The 20,530-nt window shown below is 38.7% G+C and overlaps 1 protein-coding gene across 1 annotated transcript in view; it reads left to right on the top strand.

Annotated features, from left to right (window-relative positions):
- Nucleotides 1–20,530, top strand: part of LOC130917268 (transcriptional coactivator YAP1) — a 96,403-nt gene that overhangs the window by 36,635 nt on the left and 39,238 nt on the right. Inside the window, exons 3-4 of the mRNA XM_057838507.1 lie at nt 9,434–9,552; nt 15,451–15,564. Coding sequence (XP_057694490.1) covers nt 9,434–9,552; nt 15,451–15,564 — 233 coding nt within the window. The remainder of the gene's footprint in view (nt 1–9,433; nt 9,553–15,450; nt 15,565–20,530) is intronic.

Below are 20,530 nucleotides of genomic sequence, written 5' to 3'. Positions count from 1 at the left end.
AAAAAATATTATGTTAAAAGATTGTGTTGTTGCTTGTAATATTAAAAAAAAATCTATAAATATTCTGAAATATTTATAGTTTAACTAAAAAAATGCCATTAGTTTTCCGTTAAAGATAATTTAAAATGTTATGTCCAACACAAAAGCTCATAAATAATTTTGAATGAACAAATTATTAAAACAAAAAATAAAATTATCATATTTTTCCACTTTAAAAGTTATTGTGGGGAAATTAGGTTGACAAACTTTGAGTAAGCTTTTCTAAAAATTTAATTCAAAATAATCAAATATTTAGTTTAAGCTGGAAAAAAAACACGACATATGTCTTTAAACTTGGTTTTACATTGAATAAACTAGACGGTGAAATACTAATAAAGTCACATGACAAAAATCAGTGAACTAGACTTTGCATTGACAAATTATTTAAAATATGGAAAATTATGATCTTTTTGTAAGTGAATTTTGGGGAAGTAAGGTTGACAAAATTTTTCAAACTTCCAAAACATTTATCTTTGCAACAAAAAAAGGTTAAAATGATCGCATAAAAATGATCTTTACCTTTTTAGGAACAGCGGTCATCATAAGGGACAGCTATTCAACAGTTGCTTTCTCCAAAATTAATGTAATAAAAACATGCATGAAAGGGTTCATTTAGCTTACAGTTAAAAAAAAAAAAAAAGTGACAACTTGCAGAACATGTTTCTTTCTTTTCAAAGTCTGATCTCTTAACTTTGATTTAACTTTGAATTTATTGTTCATATTATTATTTTTAAGTGTGAGATTTCAATATGTTCAGGCCAATAAAAATCTTGTAAAAGGCCCACTTATGGCCTTTGGGCCAGACTTTGGAAACCGAGTTCTTAAAATGACTTGAAGGGGAAGAAAAGAATGGGGAAAACATAAACATTTGTAGTTGTAGGTAGGGTTGTTCCGATCATGTTTTTTTGCTCCCGATCTGATCCCGATCGTTTTAGTTTGAGTATCTGCCGATCCCAATATTTCCCGATCCGATTGCTTTTTTTTTTTTTTGCTCCCGATTTAATTCCAATCATTCCTAATAATTTTTCCCGATCATATACATTTTGGCAATGTACTAAGAAAAAAATGAATAAAACTCGGACAATATATACATTCAACATACAGTACATAAGTAATGTTTTTGTTTATTATGACAATAAATCCTCAAGTTGGCATTTACATTATTAACATTCTTTCTGTGAGAGGGATCCACGGATAGAAAGACTTGTAATTCTTAAAGGATAAATGTGACTTTGTATATTGTGACTAAATATTGCCATCTAGTGTATTTGTTGAGCTTTCAGTAAATGATACTGTAGCCATTTAACTTCTGCCCAAATGCATGATGGGAAGTGCAACCATGACTGTGCGTCGTGGTACCAATTGATATATCTTCTCTGCGTTGGGAAATAACATAGGGTGTTAAGAAAAAGATCAACTACTACCTTTCTTCCCCACATTGCTTCCCATGATTATTCTAATCGTTGGTAGAGGGATTGTAAGGCTTTAGCCATTTAAAAAAAAAAGGCCCCAAAGACTGCCAAAATTCACTCTACTCATTTTACGCTGCCTTTTAGCTCTATATACTGTATGGGTAAATCGGCGCCATTATAGATTGAACGCAACAATGCGTGAGTGGGTCGTGCAGCGCATGCGTTAATTGCGTTAAATATTGTAACGTGATAAATGTAAAAAATATTAATTCTCGCCGTTAATGCGATACATTTGATAACCCTACCTTAAGCTTAAACTAAAGACTCTGGAAGAGTGTAACACATTATGTCTGTAACGTTAAATACAATTAGGAAACGATTTAATCAAAAAATATATATATATTAAAAAAAGGCATGTCCGATATTTTTGTGCCGATTCCGATACTTTGAAAATGACGTGATCGTACCCGATCGATCGGCACGGGACATCTCTAGTTGTAGGTATTAAAACTTATTAAAACTTCCTTCCCTCACCCCATTGTTTCACCGCCATTCTCTTCCGCCTTATAATAAATGTCATAGTTTCCATAGTGGGAAAAAGGGTGGCAGGGAGGAGTATAACGGGACCCCGGCAACTCGGGCAGCCAATCATGTTACGCGGGGTAAAAAGCATCCCTGGATGTTTTTTCCCTCTTTCAGCCCATTTCTCTATTGGACAGTTGTATCACCCCGCTCTCTGTGACCCCTCTTTCTCAAGGGGGCCCCTTCAGTCTGAGCAGTTCCAGCTACTTTGCTTGCTTTGCTATGTGTGTGTGCGTGTGTGTGAGGGCCGCGAAGGGGAGGGAGGTCAGGGATTTGGCAGCTCCTTTGATCAGTAAAGCATAAACAAGAGGGGGGCTTCAAAATGGGTTGCATTGTGCAGTGGAGGGTAGTAGGGGTTGGGGCGGGGGGCTGGAGGAGGAGTGCTGAGTCAGGACCTCTCGCTCTCTGGCCCCCTGGGACTCAGGGACTGATGGGCAGGTTGGGATTACGGCTGAAGTGAAAACTAACAATCTGATGACGCTTCAGTTTGATTTTCAATTGAGGGTTAGTAGTGAATGATCATGTTCCAGTTCCATTGACGGAGATAGACGTCCAATCATTCTTGTTTTTGGCAGCCCTTTTAATTTGTGTCTTAGTCTTTTGGACGAAAATACTTATTAGTCTTGGTCATATTTTAGTCATTTCAAAATGTGTTCATCGTCGTCTAGTTTTATTCGATGGAATGTCATGCAGTTTTCGTCCAAAAATGTAAAAAGGTTTCCAACAATTTCGAATGAACATATACAGACAAGCACATATTATAGGGCTCTGGTGCCCAATTGCGGTCCTCGAGGGCCCCTATCCAGCTTGTTTTCCATGTCTCCCTCCTCCAACACACCTGAATCAAATAATCAGGATTGTGATCAGGCTCCTGCAGAGCTTGCTGATGAGCTGATCATTTGATCCAGGTGTGTTAACCCAGGTGTGTTAAAGGAGGGAGACATGGAAAACAAGCTGGGTTGCGGCTCTCGAGGACCAGGGTTGGCCACCCCTCTTGTAGACGCTACAACACCTGAATCAAATGATCAGCTCATCAGCAAGCTCTGCAGTTGCCCGATAACAATCCTGATAATTTTATTTAGGTGTGTTGGAGGAGGGAGACATGGAAAACAAGCTGGATTGTGGCTCTCGAGGACCAGGGTTGGCCACCCCGGTCTACAAGGGCACTCCAACTTCGTGTTGAAAATACACAGTCAGCAGGAAAAGCAAATCAGTGGTACCTCTACGTATGAAGTTAATTCGTTTCAGGACCTTGTTTGTAAGTCGAAATGGTCGTATGCTGAGGAGGATTTTCCCATAGGAATACATTATTATTCCATTAATTCATTCCACAGCCCCAAATCCTACACTAACTCCTTAATAAATACTTCTGGTACTATTACAAATGGCAATTACACATAGCAAAACAAAGAAGTTATAAATAAAAATGAGAACAATATAATAATAATAATAATAATATCCTTGTTTTACCACCTGTACCAACCTTTTTGAAACCTGTGTTGATTTCTCACACAAGAAAATCCGCCGTGCGATCGTCTGCGGTGCTGTCATGTCGTCGTATTTCGAGCATGTCGTCGGATATAGAAACAAATGGCGAGTCAAATTTTACGTCGGACGTCGAAAAGATCGTGTGTCGAATTGATCGCATGTCGAGGTACCACTGTACATTATTTTTAATTAAACCCACCTAGAAGCCATGGACTGTATGTAAAGAAAAATAATAATTAAATAGTCTGAGCGGTAAGACTATGCTCGGGAATCTAAAGTTGATGCTAATGCTCACGTAAATGCTATGCTAACGCAATGAGTTACATTTAGTGTGTGACAATCACTCAACAAAGACCTTTAAAGGCTAAAGCAACATTGCATATTCTCTCTTGTCAAGAATAGAAAACAAATCTTACCATGTGTTTCAAAACAAGCAAGATTGAGCGCAGCCTAGCTTGAAACATATGCAAAACTCCGGTGATGAGCTAGGGAGAGGCGCAGCACATTTCACATGAGTCACACGACCCAAACGCTACAATATGAAAATGATACGCATTGTGAACATAGGAAAAAACTATGTTGCCTTTTCGTCTCGTCAGACGAATGCTGCCGTTCGTCTCGTTATGTTCTAGTCTCCCAAGCTACGTTTTTAGCTCGTCATCGTCCTAAAGAAATTGGCGACGAAATATTTTCGTTATCGTCATCGTTGACGAAAACAACAATACATCCAATTCATTTGAACTAGGAAGGTCTGGAAGCAATCGTTCGATAAAATCATCGCTGCCAGCACTTCCTAGTCCAAGTAGATTGAACGTCTATCTCCGTCAATGGCAGACAGTGAACAAGTCAAGCTAAACCAGCTATGAAATAAGTATTTGCTTTTATAAATCCAAGGTAAAACAGGGTCCATGTGAGATTTTAAAAATTCTTAAATTTCATAATTTACTTAATTTTCCAATAATTTAAAGGTTTGTGATTTATTTATTTATTTCGAGGTTGGCTGCGTAATTTAGCATTAAATTCTGTTTTAAGTGCCCTCATTCAATTCAATTCAATTCAATTTTATTTGTATAGCCCTAAATCACAACAGATGTCTCAAAGGGCTTTCCAGAGGCAATATGATACAAAATTAGAAATGAAGCAACAAAAATGAATAGATACAGTTCAAGTCCTGGGTATCCCCTATCCTTAAGACCCTCCATGCCGGCAAGGAAAAACTCCAAAAACTCCAGAGTCAATTGGGAGAAAAATGAGAAACCTCGGGGAGTACTAGAGCTGGGCGGTAAACCGAAAATTTACCGTCACCGAAATTCTTCACGATGACCGACGTAATTTTGACCATGTCGGTAAATTCGGTAAATTAACAAAACAAGAAAATAGGCTTTTCATCCCGCTTTGACTCTGTGTTGTTCGTCTATGTTCATTCCCCTTTAAGAAACAACTCAATGTACTTACGTAGGGAGTCACGTGATCATCAGGAAGCCAATCAAACAGAAGCCCGGTAAGCTAACGCTAGACGCTAGCAGCTAACGCTACAAGCAAAACGTGATGGAGTGTGGCTTAAGGGAGGTTCGCCAAACTTTCACCCGACATTTAGTAGACTCTTGGTGGCATCCAGACGGGCTTTCACCCGCTGTCCTCCCTTATTCTCACGATTTCCGGAGATGGTGCTTTCAGTGCTTTCTACTGGTAGCCAGGCCAGTCTAACGTTAGCGGCTAACGCTAGCGGCCGCTAGCGGCTAACGCTAAAAATGAACGTGATGGAGTCGGATAGCGGCTCTAACCTTGTCGAAAATGCTGAACTTAATGAGTGGATTGGGCACGGACTGCATCTAGGAATTACTATGTCGCGTTATTTTGTATCTGACTGTGTGTGATTTCTCTGATAGCTTTTTTGATGGTAAAGCATTCAGCATAAAGCACAATCCAACGGTGAAACTTATAATATGGCCGAGAAATGGCCCCAGCTATTTTTCTGTATGTGCTTGATTCTGTGTCATTATTGCTATCATAAAATCTTAAGTGTTTCACTTGCAGAAGATCAATATAGCTTTAATGTGTGTCTGTCTGTCTGTTTGGGGGTTCATGTATGCGTGCATATATTAAGAAATGCACTGGGGGGGGGGGGGGGCCTGAAACTATAAAGTAAACACTTGTATTGAATAATTATGTCACAGCAGCCATTAACAATAAATTGTCTTTTTGAAGTGTACTGTTCAAGCTGCAAGTCATTTGTGTTACAATGACATGTTTGCACAGGCATATTGATTTTGACAATGTACATTGTTCAAGCATTACACGCTGTTATAAATGCTCATACTTGAATTCTTATTGTTTACAATACATTTTAATAAACTTAATGTTTAGACTGCATGTACAATTGTTAAATATATCAAATTGAATGCTGGTAACTAAATCAACAAGAAACTGTTAATCTGTATTTCATGCATTGATTCAGATTTTCAAATTATATAACAGTCCGCTTGGGCGACTTTATCGTCATTTATCGTTATCGAGGTAATCTGCTCAATTTATCGTGATACGTGTTTAAGGCCATATCGCCCACCCCTAGGGAGTACCACAGTCAGGAGAGATCCACTCCCAGGACGGATAGACAGGAACCCCAGAACTGCTAATGGGAATTAGCACGCGAAGTTACAGTCCGTAAAAATGCAGTGGAGTAAAGGAGCAAGAAGAGGTCCATCTAGCCAGATGAGACGGGGGAAGCAGCGAGGACGTCTATCCAGCCAGGGGTCCGGACAGTCCGGACAGGGACAGCCCTAAAAAGCTCATTAAAAGTTTTAAATTTCACTTAGTAAAGCGACCTGTAAAATGTTATATGTTTGCCAATAAAATTTTGCCTTGACAAATTTCAGCACAATGCTAAAACATCAAAACAAGGCAAAAGAGATGGTTAGTTAGCCAGTCGGCCATGTTGTAAACATACCAGTTGCTTCCTTTAAAAAATCCCACACCAACCAGGTACTTGGTTAGAGGTTAAATGGTTGTTTAGCTAGTTGGCCGTGTTGTAAACACAGGAGCGCAATCCTTAAGAAAAATCCCTAACCAGCAGAGTGCTGGTTTAGTTAGTTTGTTATTTAGCTAGTCGGCCTTGTTGAAAACACACGTTGCATCCTTAAAAAATTCCCAGACCAACTAAATGCTTGGTTAGTCAGTCGTTAGTTAGCCAGTCGGCCATGTTGTAAACATACCAGTTGCTTCCTTTAAAAAATCCCACACCAACCAGGTGCTTGGTTAGAGGTTAAATGGTTGTTTAGCTAGTTGGCCGTGTTGTAAACACAGGAGCGCAATCCTTAAGAAAAATCCCTAACCAGCAGAGTGCTGGTTTAGTTAGTTTGTTATTTAGCTAGTCGGCCTTGTTGAAAACACACATGTTGCATCCTTAAAAAATTCCCAGACCAACTAAGTGCTTGGTTAGTCAGTCGTTTTTTTTAGCTAGTCGGCCATGTTGTAAACACACAAATTGCGTCCCCGATGTAAACAAACTGCCTGAATCTTCCGTCTATTTTGTTTGAGCTGATGGGGGTCCCAACAAAAAAAAAAAGAACATGTGAATGGTGTGGGGTTTTAGGTCGTAGCTCAGTCTGTGCTTTTGTCAAGCAGGTGAAAGCTTTGTAAATGTGGCGCCAGATTGTTAAAGCCCCTGACACTCCACAGTGTCCGAGGGGGCTTCCAGGAAAGAAAAAAAAAATAAAGAAGGACCCCCTGCGTTGAGCCCTGGGACTGACCCTCCCTCTATAGCGAGGGTCCTGCTCGGGAGAGGAGGGCTTCCTGTATTAGCTTTCCATCTTAATCGAGCAACAAGTACCAACAAAGCACTAATTATCAATGCCTTCACAGAATGCGACACAATACCCACGACACCCACCGCAATCCTCCCCGAAAGCTTCTACGGCTCCCCCCATGCTGCCAGGCAGAGAGGAGCCATCAAATAGATGCAGAAACAATGTTCCGCCCTTCACTTGTTGTTTTCAAAGCCTGGAGACGGCGCCTCACCTGAGGCCACGCATGCCTTTTCCTACCGCAGCCAAGCACTGACGCCAGTAGGCTTTTTTGGATCCAGAGATGGAAATTTAACATCATGGACGTTGTGGGCAAAATGATCCAGTTATCAGTATTATTGCCAAGAAAAATAACACGGTCAGGGTCAGTTCTGTTTTCTAATGGGAGTGGCAGGAATCATAGCACTACAATACTTAGGCTTGGCAAGTTAGCAATTTAACTTGCAAATTAACGCAGTTAATTATTTAATCGCGCATACACATCAAAGCCAACAAAGAAGTAAAGCCTTCAGTTTGATTTGTTCTAAACATGGCATAAATGTGGTGTTGACAAACGTAATTTTGAATTTATCGGATTTTGTGATTTGATTAATCGCAAGGCACCCTAGCAAACAATTATGATTAAGCTTTTCATTCATTTCCCAGCCCTTACAAATGCAAATGTTCTCAACATCTAATTACAAAAACATCTTTTAATATACACATGTTAGGCTACCAAAATATAAAAAAAAAAAAACACTACAAAGTATTGGCAGAAAAATTTGATCATATTCAATTAGTGCTGCAACGATTAATCGATTAACTCGAGTTTTTGATTAGAAAAAAATGTTTGAATTAAATTTTATTGCTTCGAGTATTCGTTTAATTAAAGTGGTGTTTTAATGGTTTATTTTTAAATTGTTAGTTTTATTGATTAGGGAAGATACACTGCCCTCTGGTCTGCCTCATTTCACATGGCTGAATCCAACTGCTCCCTGTTAAGACCAACGTAAGCTAAGTTTTTGTTTGAGCTAATGTTTTTTATGCATTCATAATTTAGTTTATAGGTATATTTAGTCGTTTTTTGTGGGGATATGTGTCTGAAACATTTGTTAGGAGCATTGTAAAAAAAAAAAAAAAAAAAAAACATTAACATTTTATAGCATTTAGTCAAGCGGACTTTTGCTATGTAAGTTAGACAATTGTTCTTTTGTTGTACATAGTTCTTCATTTTTTTTTTTTGTTTTTTTTTTAAATACCATTTGAGGTTCAGCTCAGGTGTTTAAATTTTTCATGTTCTTTATCCGATTACTCGATTATTCGAACTAACTAGTTCATCGATTAATCGACTACTAAAATAATCGATAGCCGCAGCCCTATATTCACTATAAATGATGTATTTTTACAGTACGTCAGTGGTGTTGAACTAATTTTATTTATAGTAGTTATTTTATTGTAGTTATGGTTTCCCTCGGACGGGCATTGTAAATGGGAGCTGATATGATTACCTCATATACATATGGCAACAAATTGAATGATACCTTCTGACTCATAAGCTAATGGAAATTGTTCAATAATTATTCAATTGTTTTTAAAAGGGGGACTGAAAATTAAAAAAAAAAAAAAAAATTAGTTGATTTTAGTTTTAAAGTCTGCAATTTTTGTATTATAAAAAGAAAGACACGTGCAATACATCTGTTACATGTTTTAACAGGAATGCCTAGGACTGGTCTTGTATGAAATCCGGGTGTGTAGACAAGTTTATGCATCGGCTGCCATTGACGTTGATAAACGTCCAATTTATTAGAATAATGGTTGTTGCCAGCCCATCCCAGTTCAAATGCATTGGACTTTTATCGCCATTAATGGCACTGAAACATAACCATTCACTGCACTCTGTTGAAACAGTCGCTTACCGCTGTACTGCTTTTCTCCATTCTGCCGATTTCCCGAGAATTAAAGGCAAACATGTTTTCCAGGCGTATGTAAGCTGATGTTGGTCGCTTGCCGAATAACTCCCATTGTCCAGTTGAAAGCTCTCTGTCCGACTGACTCATCGGTTCCCGCACGTGCCCAGCCTCCACTTTCAATTCTCCCTAAACTGACTCTTATCTTTTTGTCTTTTTACAGCCACATTGATCAGACCACCACTTGGCAGGACCCCCGCAAGGCCTTGCTCCAGATGAACCAGGCTCCGCCACCCAGCTCCGTGCCAGTTCAGCAGCAGAACCTAATGAACCCGGCCAGTGGTGTGTTATTACTGTTAATTCAGTTTTGTTTTTGAATGTGAATTTTTTTATTTTTTTTTCAAACAAAAATTTGTGTTAAATGTTTTATAATAAGTTTTGGTTCAAATGGTGATGCTACGATGAATTGACGAATCGACAGCTGATTATCAAATTAATCAACAACTACTTTGATAGCCGATTAATCGTTTTTGAGACCTGTACTTAAAAATTATACAAATTCTCTTCGTCGAGCCTCTTAATACTATTCTCAGTTTATGTAGTTCTCAATAAAAGCAGAATGTAAATAAATCAAAATAACATATTTGCAAACATCTGCTTTTACTTTAGTAAATGATGATAGAATTTACAGTTACATAGTACTCATAGTCCAACCTCTCTTTGTTCATCGTGTTTGTTCCCATTCAGGTTTACAGTTTAGTCCATTTCAGTGGGGCAAATAAGTATTTAGTCAACCACTAATTGTGCAAGTTCTCCCACTTGAAAATATCAGAGAGGCCTGTAATTGTCAACATGGGTAAACCTCAACCATGAGAGACAGAATGTGAAAAAAAAAAAACTGGAAATCACATTGTTTGATTTTTAAAGAATTTATTTGCAAATCATGGTGGAAAATAAGTATTTGGTCAATACCAAAAGTACATCTCAGTACTTTGTTATGTACCCTTTGTTGGCAATAACGGAGGCCAAACGTGTTCTGTAACTCTACACAAGCTTTTCACACACTGTTGCTGGTATTTTGGCCCATTCCTCCATGCAGATCTCCTCTAGAGCAGTGATGTTTTGGGGCTGTTGTTGGGCAACACGGACTTTCAACTCCCTCCACAGATTTTCTATGGGGTTGAGACCTGGAGACTGGCAAGGCCACTCCAGGACGTTGAAATGCTTCTTACGAAGCCACTCCTTTGTTGCCCTGGCTGTGTGTTTGGGATCATTGCCATGCTGAAAGACCCAGCCACGTCTCATCTTCAATGCCCTTGCCGATGGAAGGAGATTTTCACTCAAAATCTCTCGATACATGGCCCCATTCATTCTTTCCTTTACACAGATCAGTCGTCCTGGTCCCTTTGCAGAAAAACAGCCCCAAAGCATGATGTTTCCACCCCCATGCTTCACAGAGGGCATGGTGCAATTCGGTATTCTTTTTCCTCCTGTGTTTCTACCAAAAGCTTCTATTTGGGTTTCATCTGACCATAACACATTCTCCCAATCCTCTTCTGGATCATCCAAATGCTCTCTAGCGAAACGCAGACGGGCCTGGACGTGTACTTTCTTCGGCAGGGGGACACGTCTGGCAGTGCAGGATTTGAGTCCCTGTTTGAGTCCCTGGCGTAGCATTGTATTACTGATAGTAGCCTTTGTTACTGTGGTCACAGCTCTCTGTAGGTCATTCACTAGGTCCCCCCGTGTGGTTCTGGGATTTTTGTTCACCGTTCTTGTTATCATTTTGACGCCACGGGTGAGATCTTGCATGGAGCCCAAGATCGAGGGAGATTATCAGTGGTCTTGTATGTCTTCCATTTTCTATTGCTCCGACAGTTGATTTCTTTACACCAAGCATTTTACCTATTGCAGATTCAGTCTTCCCAGCCTGGTGCAGGTCTAAAATTTTGTCTCTGGTGTCCTTCGACAGCTCTTTGTTGCTGGCTATAGTGGAGTTTGGGGTGTGACTGACTGAGGTTGTGGACAGGTGTCTTTTATACCGAGAATGAGTTAAAACAGGTGCCATTAATACAGGTAACGAGTGGAGCCTCGTTAGACCTCTATGACAGCCAGAAATCTTGCTTGTTGTAGGTGACCAAATACTTATTGTCCACTATAATTTGGAAACGAATTCTTTAAAAATCAAACAATGTGATTTTCCGTTTTTTTTTTCTACATTCTGTCTCTCATGATTGAGGTTTACTCATGTTGACAATTACAGGCCTCTCTAACCTTTTCAAGTAGGAGAACTTGCACAATTGGTGGTTGACTAAATACTTATTTGCCCCACTGTATATCAGGGGTGTCAAATAAAGCAGCAGAGGGTCCAATCCGGCCTGCTGTAGCTCATTCATATTTTATATCGAAAATTACATGCTTTTATTTTGACATTGGCACAGTAAAACTGTAAATTTGTGTGATCGAGTGCGTGCACTTGGTTCACTTTCGTATCCGCAGTTACATTCGTCCATTTGTCCCCGCCCTGACAAAATGGCCTGGGCATCTAGCGCCGTCAATGGCAGAGTTAAAAAGTGGCCCAAAATGCCCCAAATCACACCAAATCAACAGGAAGTAACCTGGAAATGACTCAAAATCAATAAGTAGCTATCAGGAAATGCCTGAGAAATCTTGGGGAAATGATCCAAAATTTACAGGCAGTGACCCGTAAGTATCTTAAAATGACATGGAAATTATGCAAAATGCATGCCATTAGGAGTGGGAACCTTTTTGGTACCTCACGATACGATACAATTTGAGATACAAAGCTCACGATAACGATGATCTGACGATATGGCGATACAACGATTATCGATACATTGGTCAGGAAATCATTCTAGGATATTTTGCAAACAACTAAAAAACAGAAAAAAACAAGCTTCTGCTGTGAATTGGAATGAGTTTATCACTAGTAGACTTCCAATCCATTTGAACTGGGAGGGTGGCAGCGAATGAACATTCGTCAAACGGATTGAACGTCTATGGCCGTCAGTGGCTTCCAATGCCAGGCAATGAGGTAATTTTGGGCCATTTAAAGTCATTTACCTGTTGATGTTCAGTTACTTCCTTTTGATTTTGGGGCATTTTATGGGTCACTTCCTGTTTATTTTGAGTTGCAGAACAGGAAGTGACCTGGGAATCACCCAAATAAATAGGCAGTGACTCAAACTCAAAAGGAAATGACCTGTAAATGCCCTAAAACAGGGGTAGCCAACCCTGGTCCTCGTGAGCCGCAATCCAGCTTGTTTTCCATGTCTCACTCCTTTAACACACCTGAATCAAACGTTCAGCTCATCAGCAAGCTCTGCAGTTGCCTGATATCAATCCTGATAATTTAATTCAGGTGTGTTGGAGGAAGGAGACATGGAAAACAAGCTGATTGCGGCTCTCGAGGACCAGGGTTGGCCACCCCCGCCCTAAAATGAACAGCAAGTAACCTGTAAATGCCCTGAAAATCGGACATAATGACTGTGAATGCTCTGGTTTCGAATGAACGAACGTTCCCAGTCTAAGGGGCTGTTTACATGGTGACTCTCCGAGAATACAAAAAATTTCAAATTTGCATTTGCATTTGCGTCTCCATTTGAACAATGTTGCATGAAAACGATGTAGTATTCATGCCAGGCCCTAGGAGGCAGTGCAGATTTACAGAGCGACAGAGAATGATGCATTTAGACCCCACCAAGCTCCCTCAGCCCGGGAAAAAAATATGCCCGCCCACTCGAAGCAATGTCATTTTCCTTTGGTTCAAAAAGGCACAAAAATTGAAACGTTCAACATATTTAATTTAGAAATATTATTAAAACAGTAAATTAAAGCCAACATTCCGCCATATTTGCCGCTTTTAATGTTTAGTAGCACCGCTGCGCACGCCCAATGTGACGTGTACGTGTGACGTTAACGGCGCGGTCTCGCGCCGCAGGAGCCTTTGATATGCATGCCGAGGAAGCCCCCCTCAACCCCCCGACATCGGATTCTTCCACTTTGGAGGCAGGATTCAGAATTTTTCGTCTTTGCCGACACCATATGCACGCGAGGCGAGTCCGCTACTCAGTCATTGCGGTATAGTGTCGCAGAGTCGCCATGTAAACTGCCCCTAAATGGATTGGGCTTTGAGCAACGTCAATGGCAGCCTTATAGTTAACTGAGACACTATTATGGTGAAAGATTTTGGTAGCAACTTGTTGATTCCTTTTTTTTTTTTTGTTTGTTTGTTTTTTTTTGTAAACATTGACACCTTTTTAAAACGATATCTCGATTCTTGGCAAGAGCATATCGAGAACCTTTTGGGATACAAAGTATCACGATATATCACTATTTCGATATTTTGTCACACCCCTACCTGCCATTGTCAATGATAGATGTCCAATTCACTAATATTGAACTTGAATGCTCATCTTTCAGTGCCATTGCCATCACGTGCGGTCAATGGCAGCCAGCGACTTAAATTATTTTGCCAAAAATAAACTCGTCTGTCCCACATAAGATCTAATTGCCAAACAGTAAATGCAGCCCGCGAATCAAAATGAGCTTGACACCCCTGAATTACTTAATATACATTACATTAATATAGATTAGTCAATCACAATAATAATCGGTGCTCGAGAAGGCTAGAACGGGTTCAACGAGCAGATTTGAGTTTGTGGGTGGAGGTTGCGTAAATTTTGCTCATTATTTCCATGAACTCGATTACTACTGTCTGGGCCTTTCTGCACTACACGCTAGTCGCTACACGTCAGCGAGGCTCAGCTTAGCTCGCTGGAGGTTGCGCTTCTTGGAATTTGCCTCGAGTGAGTCGAGGCCAACGTAGAACGTGACGGGTCCTGTCTGACATGTTTTTCGACTCCCAGATTACTATTAAGTATCTTTAGATTGCCACTCGTGTCTAAATCGGGTTTTGTGGATGGGAAAAAAAATGGGAGCGAATCAGGGGTGGGAGGGTTGTCAAAGAATGATTATTTCAATACCACTGACAGCGATAGATGTCCAATCCATTTTGAACTACCAGTTCAAATGAATTAGACGTCTTCTTTCATCGTAAATGGGAGCCAATGAGTTAATCTTCTGTCAGTATACACATAAGCGGAGTTTAAGAGGGAGACAGGGGGCCCAGCCCCCCCTGGTGACTTTCCTCTATATATAAAAGGTGTAAAGCAGTAAGGCAACCAAAAATGATAAAAAATGATGTTTGTACTGTATAATAGTTCAAATTTATTTTTCAAACAGATCATGTGACCAGCACCTTAGACGGTCATTTTCTTTGCATATTATTTTTAAAAAAAATAGAGGAGGGCAATTTATTATTCAGATGATTTTTTTTCTTTGTTTGAAAATATTTTTTACAATTGAAGCAAGTTTTTGGGGGATTGAATGATTTAGACACAAATGCCCTACCCATCATATGGCCCAAACACAAAAAGTATTGCTAAAATCAAAGAAAACTTATAAAATTAAGTTTTCAAATGCAAATATTTGAGTCTCAAATATTTTTTTCGTATTAAAAAACTTTTTTTTCTATGATTGAAATTGTTCTCTCTTTTTTTTTTTTGATTGTTGAAGTTATTTTTCGTTTAAAAAAATATACATTTTTTGTTTGAAGCAACTTATTTTTTGATTGAATAATAAAGACCCAAATGTCCTAGCCAAAATATGGCCCAAACGCAAAACATCACTTCAATCAAAAAAGTTGCTTCAATCAAAAAAAAAAAAAAAAAAAAAATCTAAGAAAAATGGCTTTCAAATGCATTTTTTTTTTTTTTTTTTTGAGTTTCAAATTTATTTTTGCTTTCAAACTGAAATATTTTTTTTAATCGAATAATGAGGACACAAATCTACCTCCATATGGTTCCGCCCAGGGGATATAATATTTGACTGGGGTAACTACATTGGCACGACACCAGCGGGCATACCATAGTCAATGGATGACGATCTTGGCGAAAAGTTTAGCTGTCCTAAGCAGCCTTATTTAGAATTCCACTCAAGAATGACGGGTAACAAAAAAAAAGGTAATTTTCAACTTATTATTATAAACATTCTTGTAAGTTAATTTTATTGCTGACACTGCGTTTTGGGGTCATCAACATGTTGTGCCCCCCCTGGCCCAAAAGTCAAACTCCGCCTATGAGTATACACGCCAGCAAAAGGTTAATTTAAAGATGATTAGACGCAGTTACGTCATCGGCCTTGTCGGCTCTCCCTCAGGTCCCCTCCCTGAAGGCTGGGAACAAGCGATTACATCAGAGGGTGAAATTTACTACATCAACCACAAGAACAAAACCACTTCCTGGCTGGACCCACGACTCGACCCCCGCTTTGGTGAGTTCTGAAGAGAAAATTTTGGACATTTATCGTAAATGGAAAGCAAAACATCAAACCCGTCGTCATGGAAACACCATCTCTCCTCCCTCATGTGAAGTTCCTTCCAGCTCTGGCGGCCTTAAAGCCCTAAAAACTAACTGTATGTCAAATAAGGACGGTTTAAATACGCTATGTGACTAATGTGGTCAACTGCTTCAAAGCTAACACAAAAAACCACAATGGTTAAAAGTATGAGAGGGTAATACATGCAAAAAGTATTTTTCAGGCAATGAAAAGGTTCTAAAAAAACTAAATAAAAACAAAAATTGTGAGTACTCGCCGCTTCTAACCGATGTGCGCATGCATGTGCAAGCGCGCTGAGCGTTGTGTAGAAGTTTCGCCGCGTAGTAAGGAATGGCCGAACTTGTAAAAAGCAGCCATTTGAAAAGGCACTATGAAACGAAGCACGCAGCTTTTTCGCAAAGTTTCCCTATGAACTCTGCCATCTGTTCTCAAAAAATAGTGGAATTAAGGGCTCAATATGATCGCTTTATTATTTATTACTAATAAATTATTATTAAATATTATTTATTACTTACTATACATTTATTTTTTTAATATTTTATTTACATTTTTGAATGTTGTAATTATCAGCATGGCCACGTAAAGATACAAGCATTAAAAATATTTCCGGACCCAGAGGATTTTTAATTCATCACCCCTGGTCTATGGACATTTTTAGCCCGTTGTGAATCCTCAGAGGGGTTTCTCCCTATCCATTTTCAATTCAATTGCAGCTCTTTGTTTCTGACGAGCTTCAAGAGGGGCAGCCATGTTGGAAGCTAGTTTAAGCTTTAAAACTCTGAAAATAAGAAAAACACATATAACAATCACAAAAAGGTGTGTCCTATCATGTTTGTGCCAAATATAAACAAGATTGGTAAAATCCTGTACGAGCAATGCATTTGAGTGCATTACTTTTTGAATGCCCCTCGTACATAAACTAGTACAACTCTTTACACGGCTATTATAATGCCCCCTACTCCTTGAAATAGGAAAAGCCACTTCTTTTTGTGCAACAATGAAAAATAAACGCATTGCTGCTTGAGACGATAGTAAATGTTTTTCACTTCCTGACAGCCATTACATCAGTCTACGTTTTGAGCTCGCTGTGTACCGCTCTTCACATTGGGCTGACGCTAGTGTGAAAAGGCCTTTACTTTGATTTTAATTTGGACTCCTCTATGTCCTCCCACCCCCCTACTTCCACTTTGTTGCTCTTGCTCTAAAGCAGCACCTAACCTTTTGTCAACCATTTTAGTGTTGGAACAACAGCTGAGTTGGCCATTAATCCTACCAGCATTGCACACACACACCCAAGCTAAAGTTTGACAGGATTTTTTCTGTGGGGTTAGCAGATAAGTGACAGGACTCCTTGTTTGTGATTAAAAAAAAAAAACAAAAAGCGTTCAATTTTAATACTGTCACATTCTGTGTCAGCACAGCGTTGGAGCTGTCTTGTAAGTGAACGCAGGCCGAGTCCAAAACAGTTGGAAGGGGAGCGGAGCAGCTGGGAGGGGAGACGGCGGCTTTGAAGATTTACTAATTGTGAACACACACAAATACGCACACGGCTAGCGGGCGCCTGATAGTGAGTTTCACCATGTTAACTGTTCACGAGCCACCACACAACGCCTTGGACAGTACTTAAGGGACATCTAATATCCATTAACGTTATGTGAAAGAATGTTGCTCAAAGTATTTAACTCTTAATAGTGCACTCTTCTAACTCATTGGTTGCCATTGAAGGCGCTAGTCAATGCGTCGTCAATGCACACTGAAAGGTGAGTATTTACAGCCAGCACTCCCAGTTATGAATTAATTGGACGTCTATCTTTGTCAATGGCAGGCAAAAAAATAAAAACTATGAAATAAAAAAGTAGGGCTGTCAAAATTATCGCGTTAACGGGTGGTAATTAATTTTTTTAAATTAATCATGTTAAAATATTTAAATATTAAATATTTATTATTTTAAATTTATATTAAATAAATATTTATTAAAATAAAATAAATATTAACGCACATGCCCCGTTCAAACAGATTAAAATGACAGCTCAGGGTCATATGGACTTGTTACTTGTGTTTTTTTGGAGTTTTGTCGCCCTCTGATGGCACTTGGGTGCGACTGATTTTATGGGTTCAGCACCATGAGAATTGTGTAATTATTGACATCAACAATGGCGAGCTACTAGTTTATTTTTTGATTGAAAATTTTACAAATTTTATTAAAACGAAAACAATAAGAGGGGTTTTAATATAAAATTTCTACAACTTATACGAACATTTATCTTTTAAGAACTACAGGTCTTTCTATCCATGGATCACTTCAAGAGAATGTTAATGTTAATGCCATCTTGTTGATTTATTGTTATAATAAACAAATACAGTACTTATGTACAGTATGTTGAATGTATATATCCATTTTGTGTCTCATCTTTCCATTCCAACAATAATTTACAGAAAAATATGGCATATTTTATAGATGGTTAGAATTGCGATTAATTACGATTAATTAATTTTTAAGCTGTGATTAATTCGATTAAAAAAATTTAATCATTTGACAGCCCTAAAAAAACAGTCAATCAACTTATTATTGGTGGCAATAACCAAAGCAGACTTCCACTTAAAGGGGAAGTTCAGAATTTTGACTTTAGGCTTAATCTTTTAGTTAGCTTTTAGTTAGGTTTAATTAGTCAGTGGAGTTAATTTCAACAAATTGTGTGCAGTTTTTCCGTTATTTGTATTTTTCAGAGCTCCGTAGCGGCTAAGCTAGCGCAAATCAATGATGCATGCCAATAAAAAAAAACATATAAACATATCTAACATAGTCAAATAAATTCAAAAGGCAGATCAATTTTCGAAATACGCATGCGGCCAAAACAGCGTTACACCGAACTTCCGTAATTCATTTCATCCTGAAGGACTATATTTTTAGACGCGTAATGCGACCACAATAGAGAGGAGTGCTTCGGCCACTTGTGCTTAGTCTGCCGGGTAGTCCCTTTCACCCACCCCCCAAAAAAAAATCAGCGGTGAAAAAAACAATGTGATATCCCGCCGCCCTCCTTGCCTAGACAGCCTGTTCCCTGCAGAGCGGCCGGATTACAAAAGTTGCTGTTCATACTACAATTATTGACATGCAATGGCAAGTTTTTAAAAACTTTATCCTGAAAAAATAGCCAGCACTATTGATTGCATGGGTAATTGGTGATTCTCATGCGTGCATATGTTGTTTTTTATTGCTATGCTAAGCAGGCACCATTGACTCACGCTAGCTTAACCACTTCGGAGCCCTCAAACCAACAAATAACTAACAATATACGCATAATTTGTTGACATCAACTCCACCAGCTAATTAACCCCCCGCCAACTCGAAGATTAAGCCTTATTTCAAAAATTCTGAACTTCCCCTTTAAGCAGCCAAATTCAAAGCATTGCAATATTTGGTGAAGTGGGTAGTCCCCTTAGGTATGAATATTTCTCTTTTCATCACCTATGCTTCAAATTATAGTTCAATACCCAATAACCCTAACCCCAAATTTAATCACCTCTTCTGTTTCATATTATAAACACCTGCAAGTGTGATTGTAACTCAAGAATGAATAAAGAGATTATCTTGAATCCATACATAATACAAACAAAATATATAAGGCGGAAAACACTCAAGTGACTTGGAAGTTCTGCTCTGAGACCCCCAATTTGGCGAAATTTCAAAATTGTCCGATATGCATGTGTGATACATCATTGGAAAGCTTAAAATCTCAGTCTTCTGGGGGTATAAACATTTTGAACAGGAGGGCATTTAAAAATTTAAACAGCAAAACCCTATCTGGAGGTGAGAGCATGCGAGAGCAGAATTACAGACGCCATGACTTTAACGAGATATTATTGCGTACTTACCCGGTTTCGATCCAAAAACTCCATGTAGCATGTATCACTGAGTGTCAAGACAGAGCTGTGAATGGCCACAGCCGGATTTTTGGGGGATTTTATGGGATAAACATGGTAATATAACAAGAGTCGCGATGCAGAAATCGCAGACATCAAGGAGTAGCCGAGATTTTCTTTATACATTTACCCTTTTAAACATTTTTTTTTTTTTTTTTTTCAATTTTTCTTTGTTTGGATTGATTATTTATCATCTAACATATTGGAGAAAATGCGACAGTAACAAAAAAAAATTAAGCAATAGTTACGAGGTAGATATCTGTGACTTTTTTTAAAGACATTTTTTTCATTGTGACGTCATTTGTCTAAAAGTTTAAAATATGCAAGTGAATAATTTTTCAAAGTTGTTGTTTTTTTTAAACGAAATATTGGACATCAATTAATGATTCTATGCTAAAAATGACAGACATTTTGAATAAGAAATATAATTAATTACCTTCGTTTTATGGCTGGATTGAAACAAAACCGGTTGCGCGACATCTGTAAGCGGGGATTTTCAGGGCAAAACAGACCAATTAAAAATAGTTCGGGGGCTTAATGCACCAAGAATCTGCTATGGCAGCATGTAGACGTATTGTTCTATCAAACACAACAGTTGTTTTGGCTTAAAATGCAGCAGTTTCTTTTAATGAGGAGTGCAAGAGCAGAAACTGCTTTTTCAGCCTCGTCTGTGTTTTTCGCCATAAGTATAAATGCGTGGCCTATATAACCCAAAATGTGACGTCCACGCACAGCATGTTCAGATTTTATTTTTATTTTTATTTTTTATTGCCACCAAAAATAGTCTTAGACTGCTGATAATGGACAAAATATTGTTTAAACTAAATTTGATATTGCTTAAGAGGGCAGCCATTTTGTGATGCCAGTTGTACCCACGCCCATACACATTGGAAAACTCTAGCTCGGGACATGTAATAATGAGTATTAATGATGTCACGAGGAAGGGCTGGATTTAGGGCTGCAGCTATTGATTACT

The sequence above is a fragment of the Corythoichthys intestinalis genome, chromosome 6 (genome assembly GCF_030265065.1).
Source record: "Corythoichthys intestinalis isolate RoL2023-P3 chromosome 6, ASM3026506v1, whole genome shotgun sequence".
NCBI classification, from domain to species: Eukaryota; Metazoa; Chordata; class Actinopteri; order Syngnathiformes; family Syngnathidae; genus Corythoichthys; species Corythoichthys intestinalis.
The sequence above is the reverse complement of the archived record's forward strand: the minus strand, read 5'-3'. Positions and strand labels throughout refer to the sequence as shown.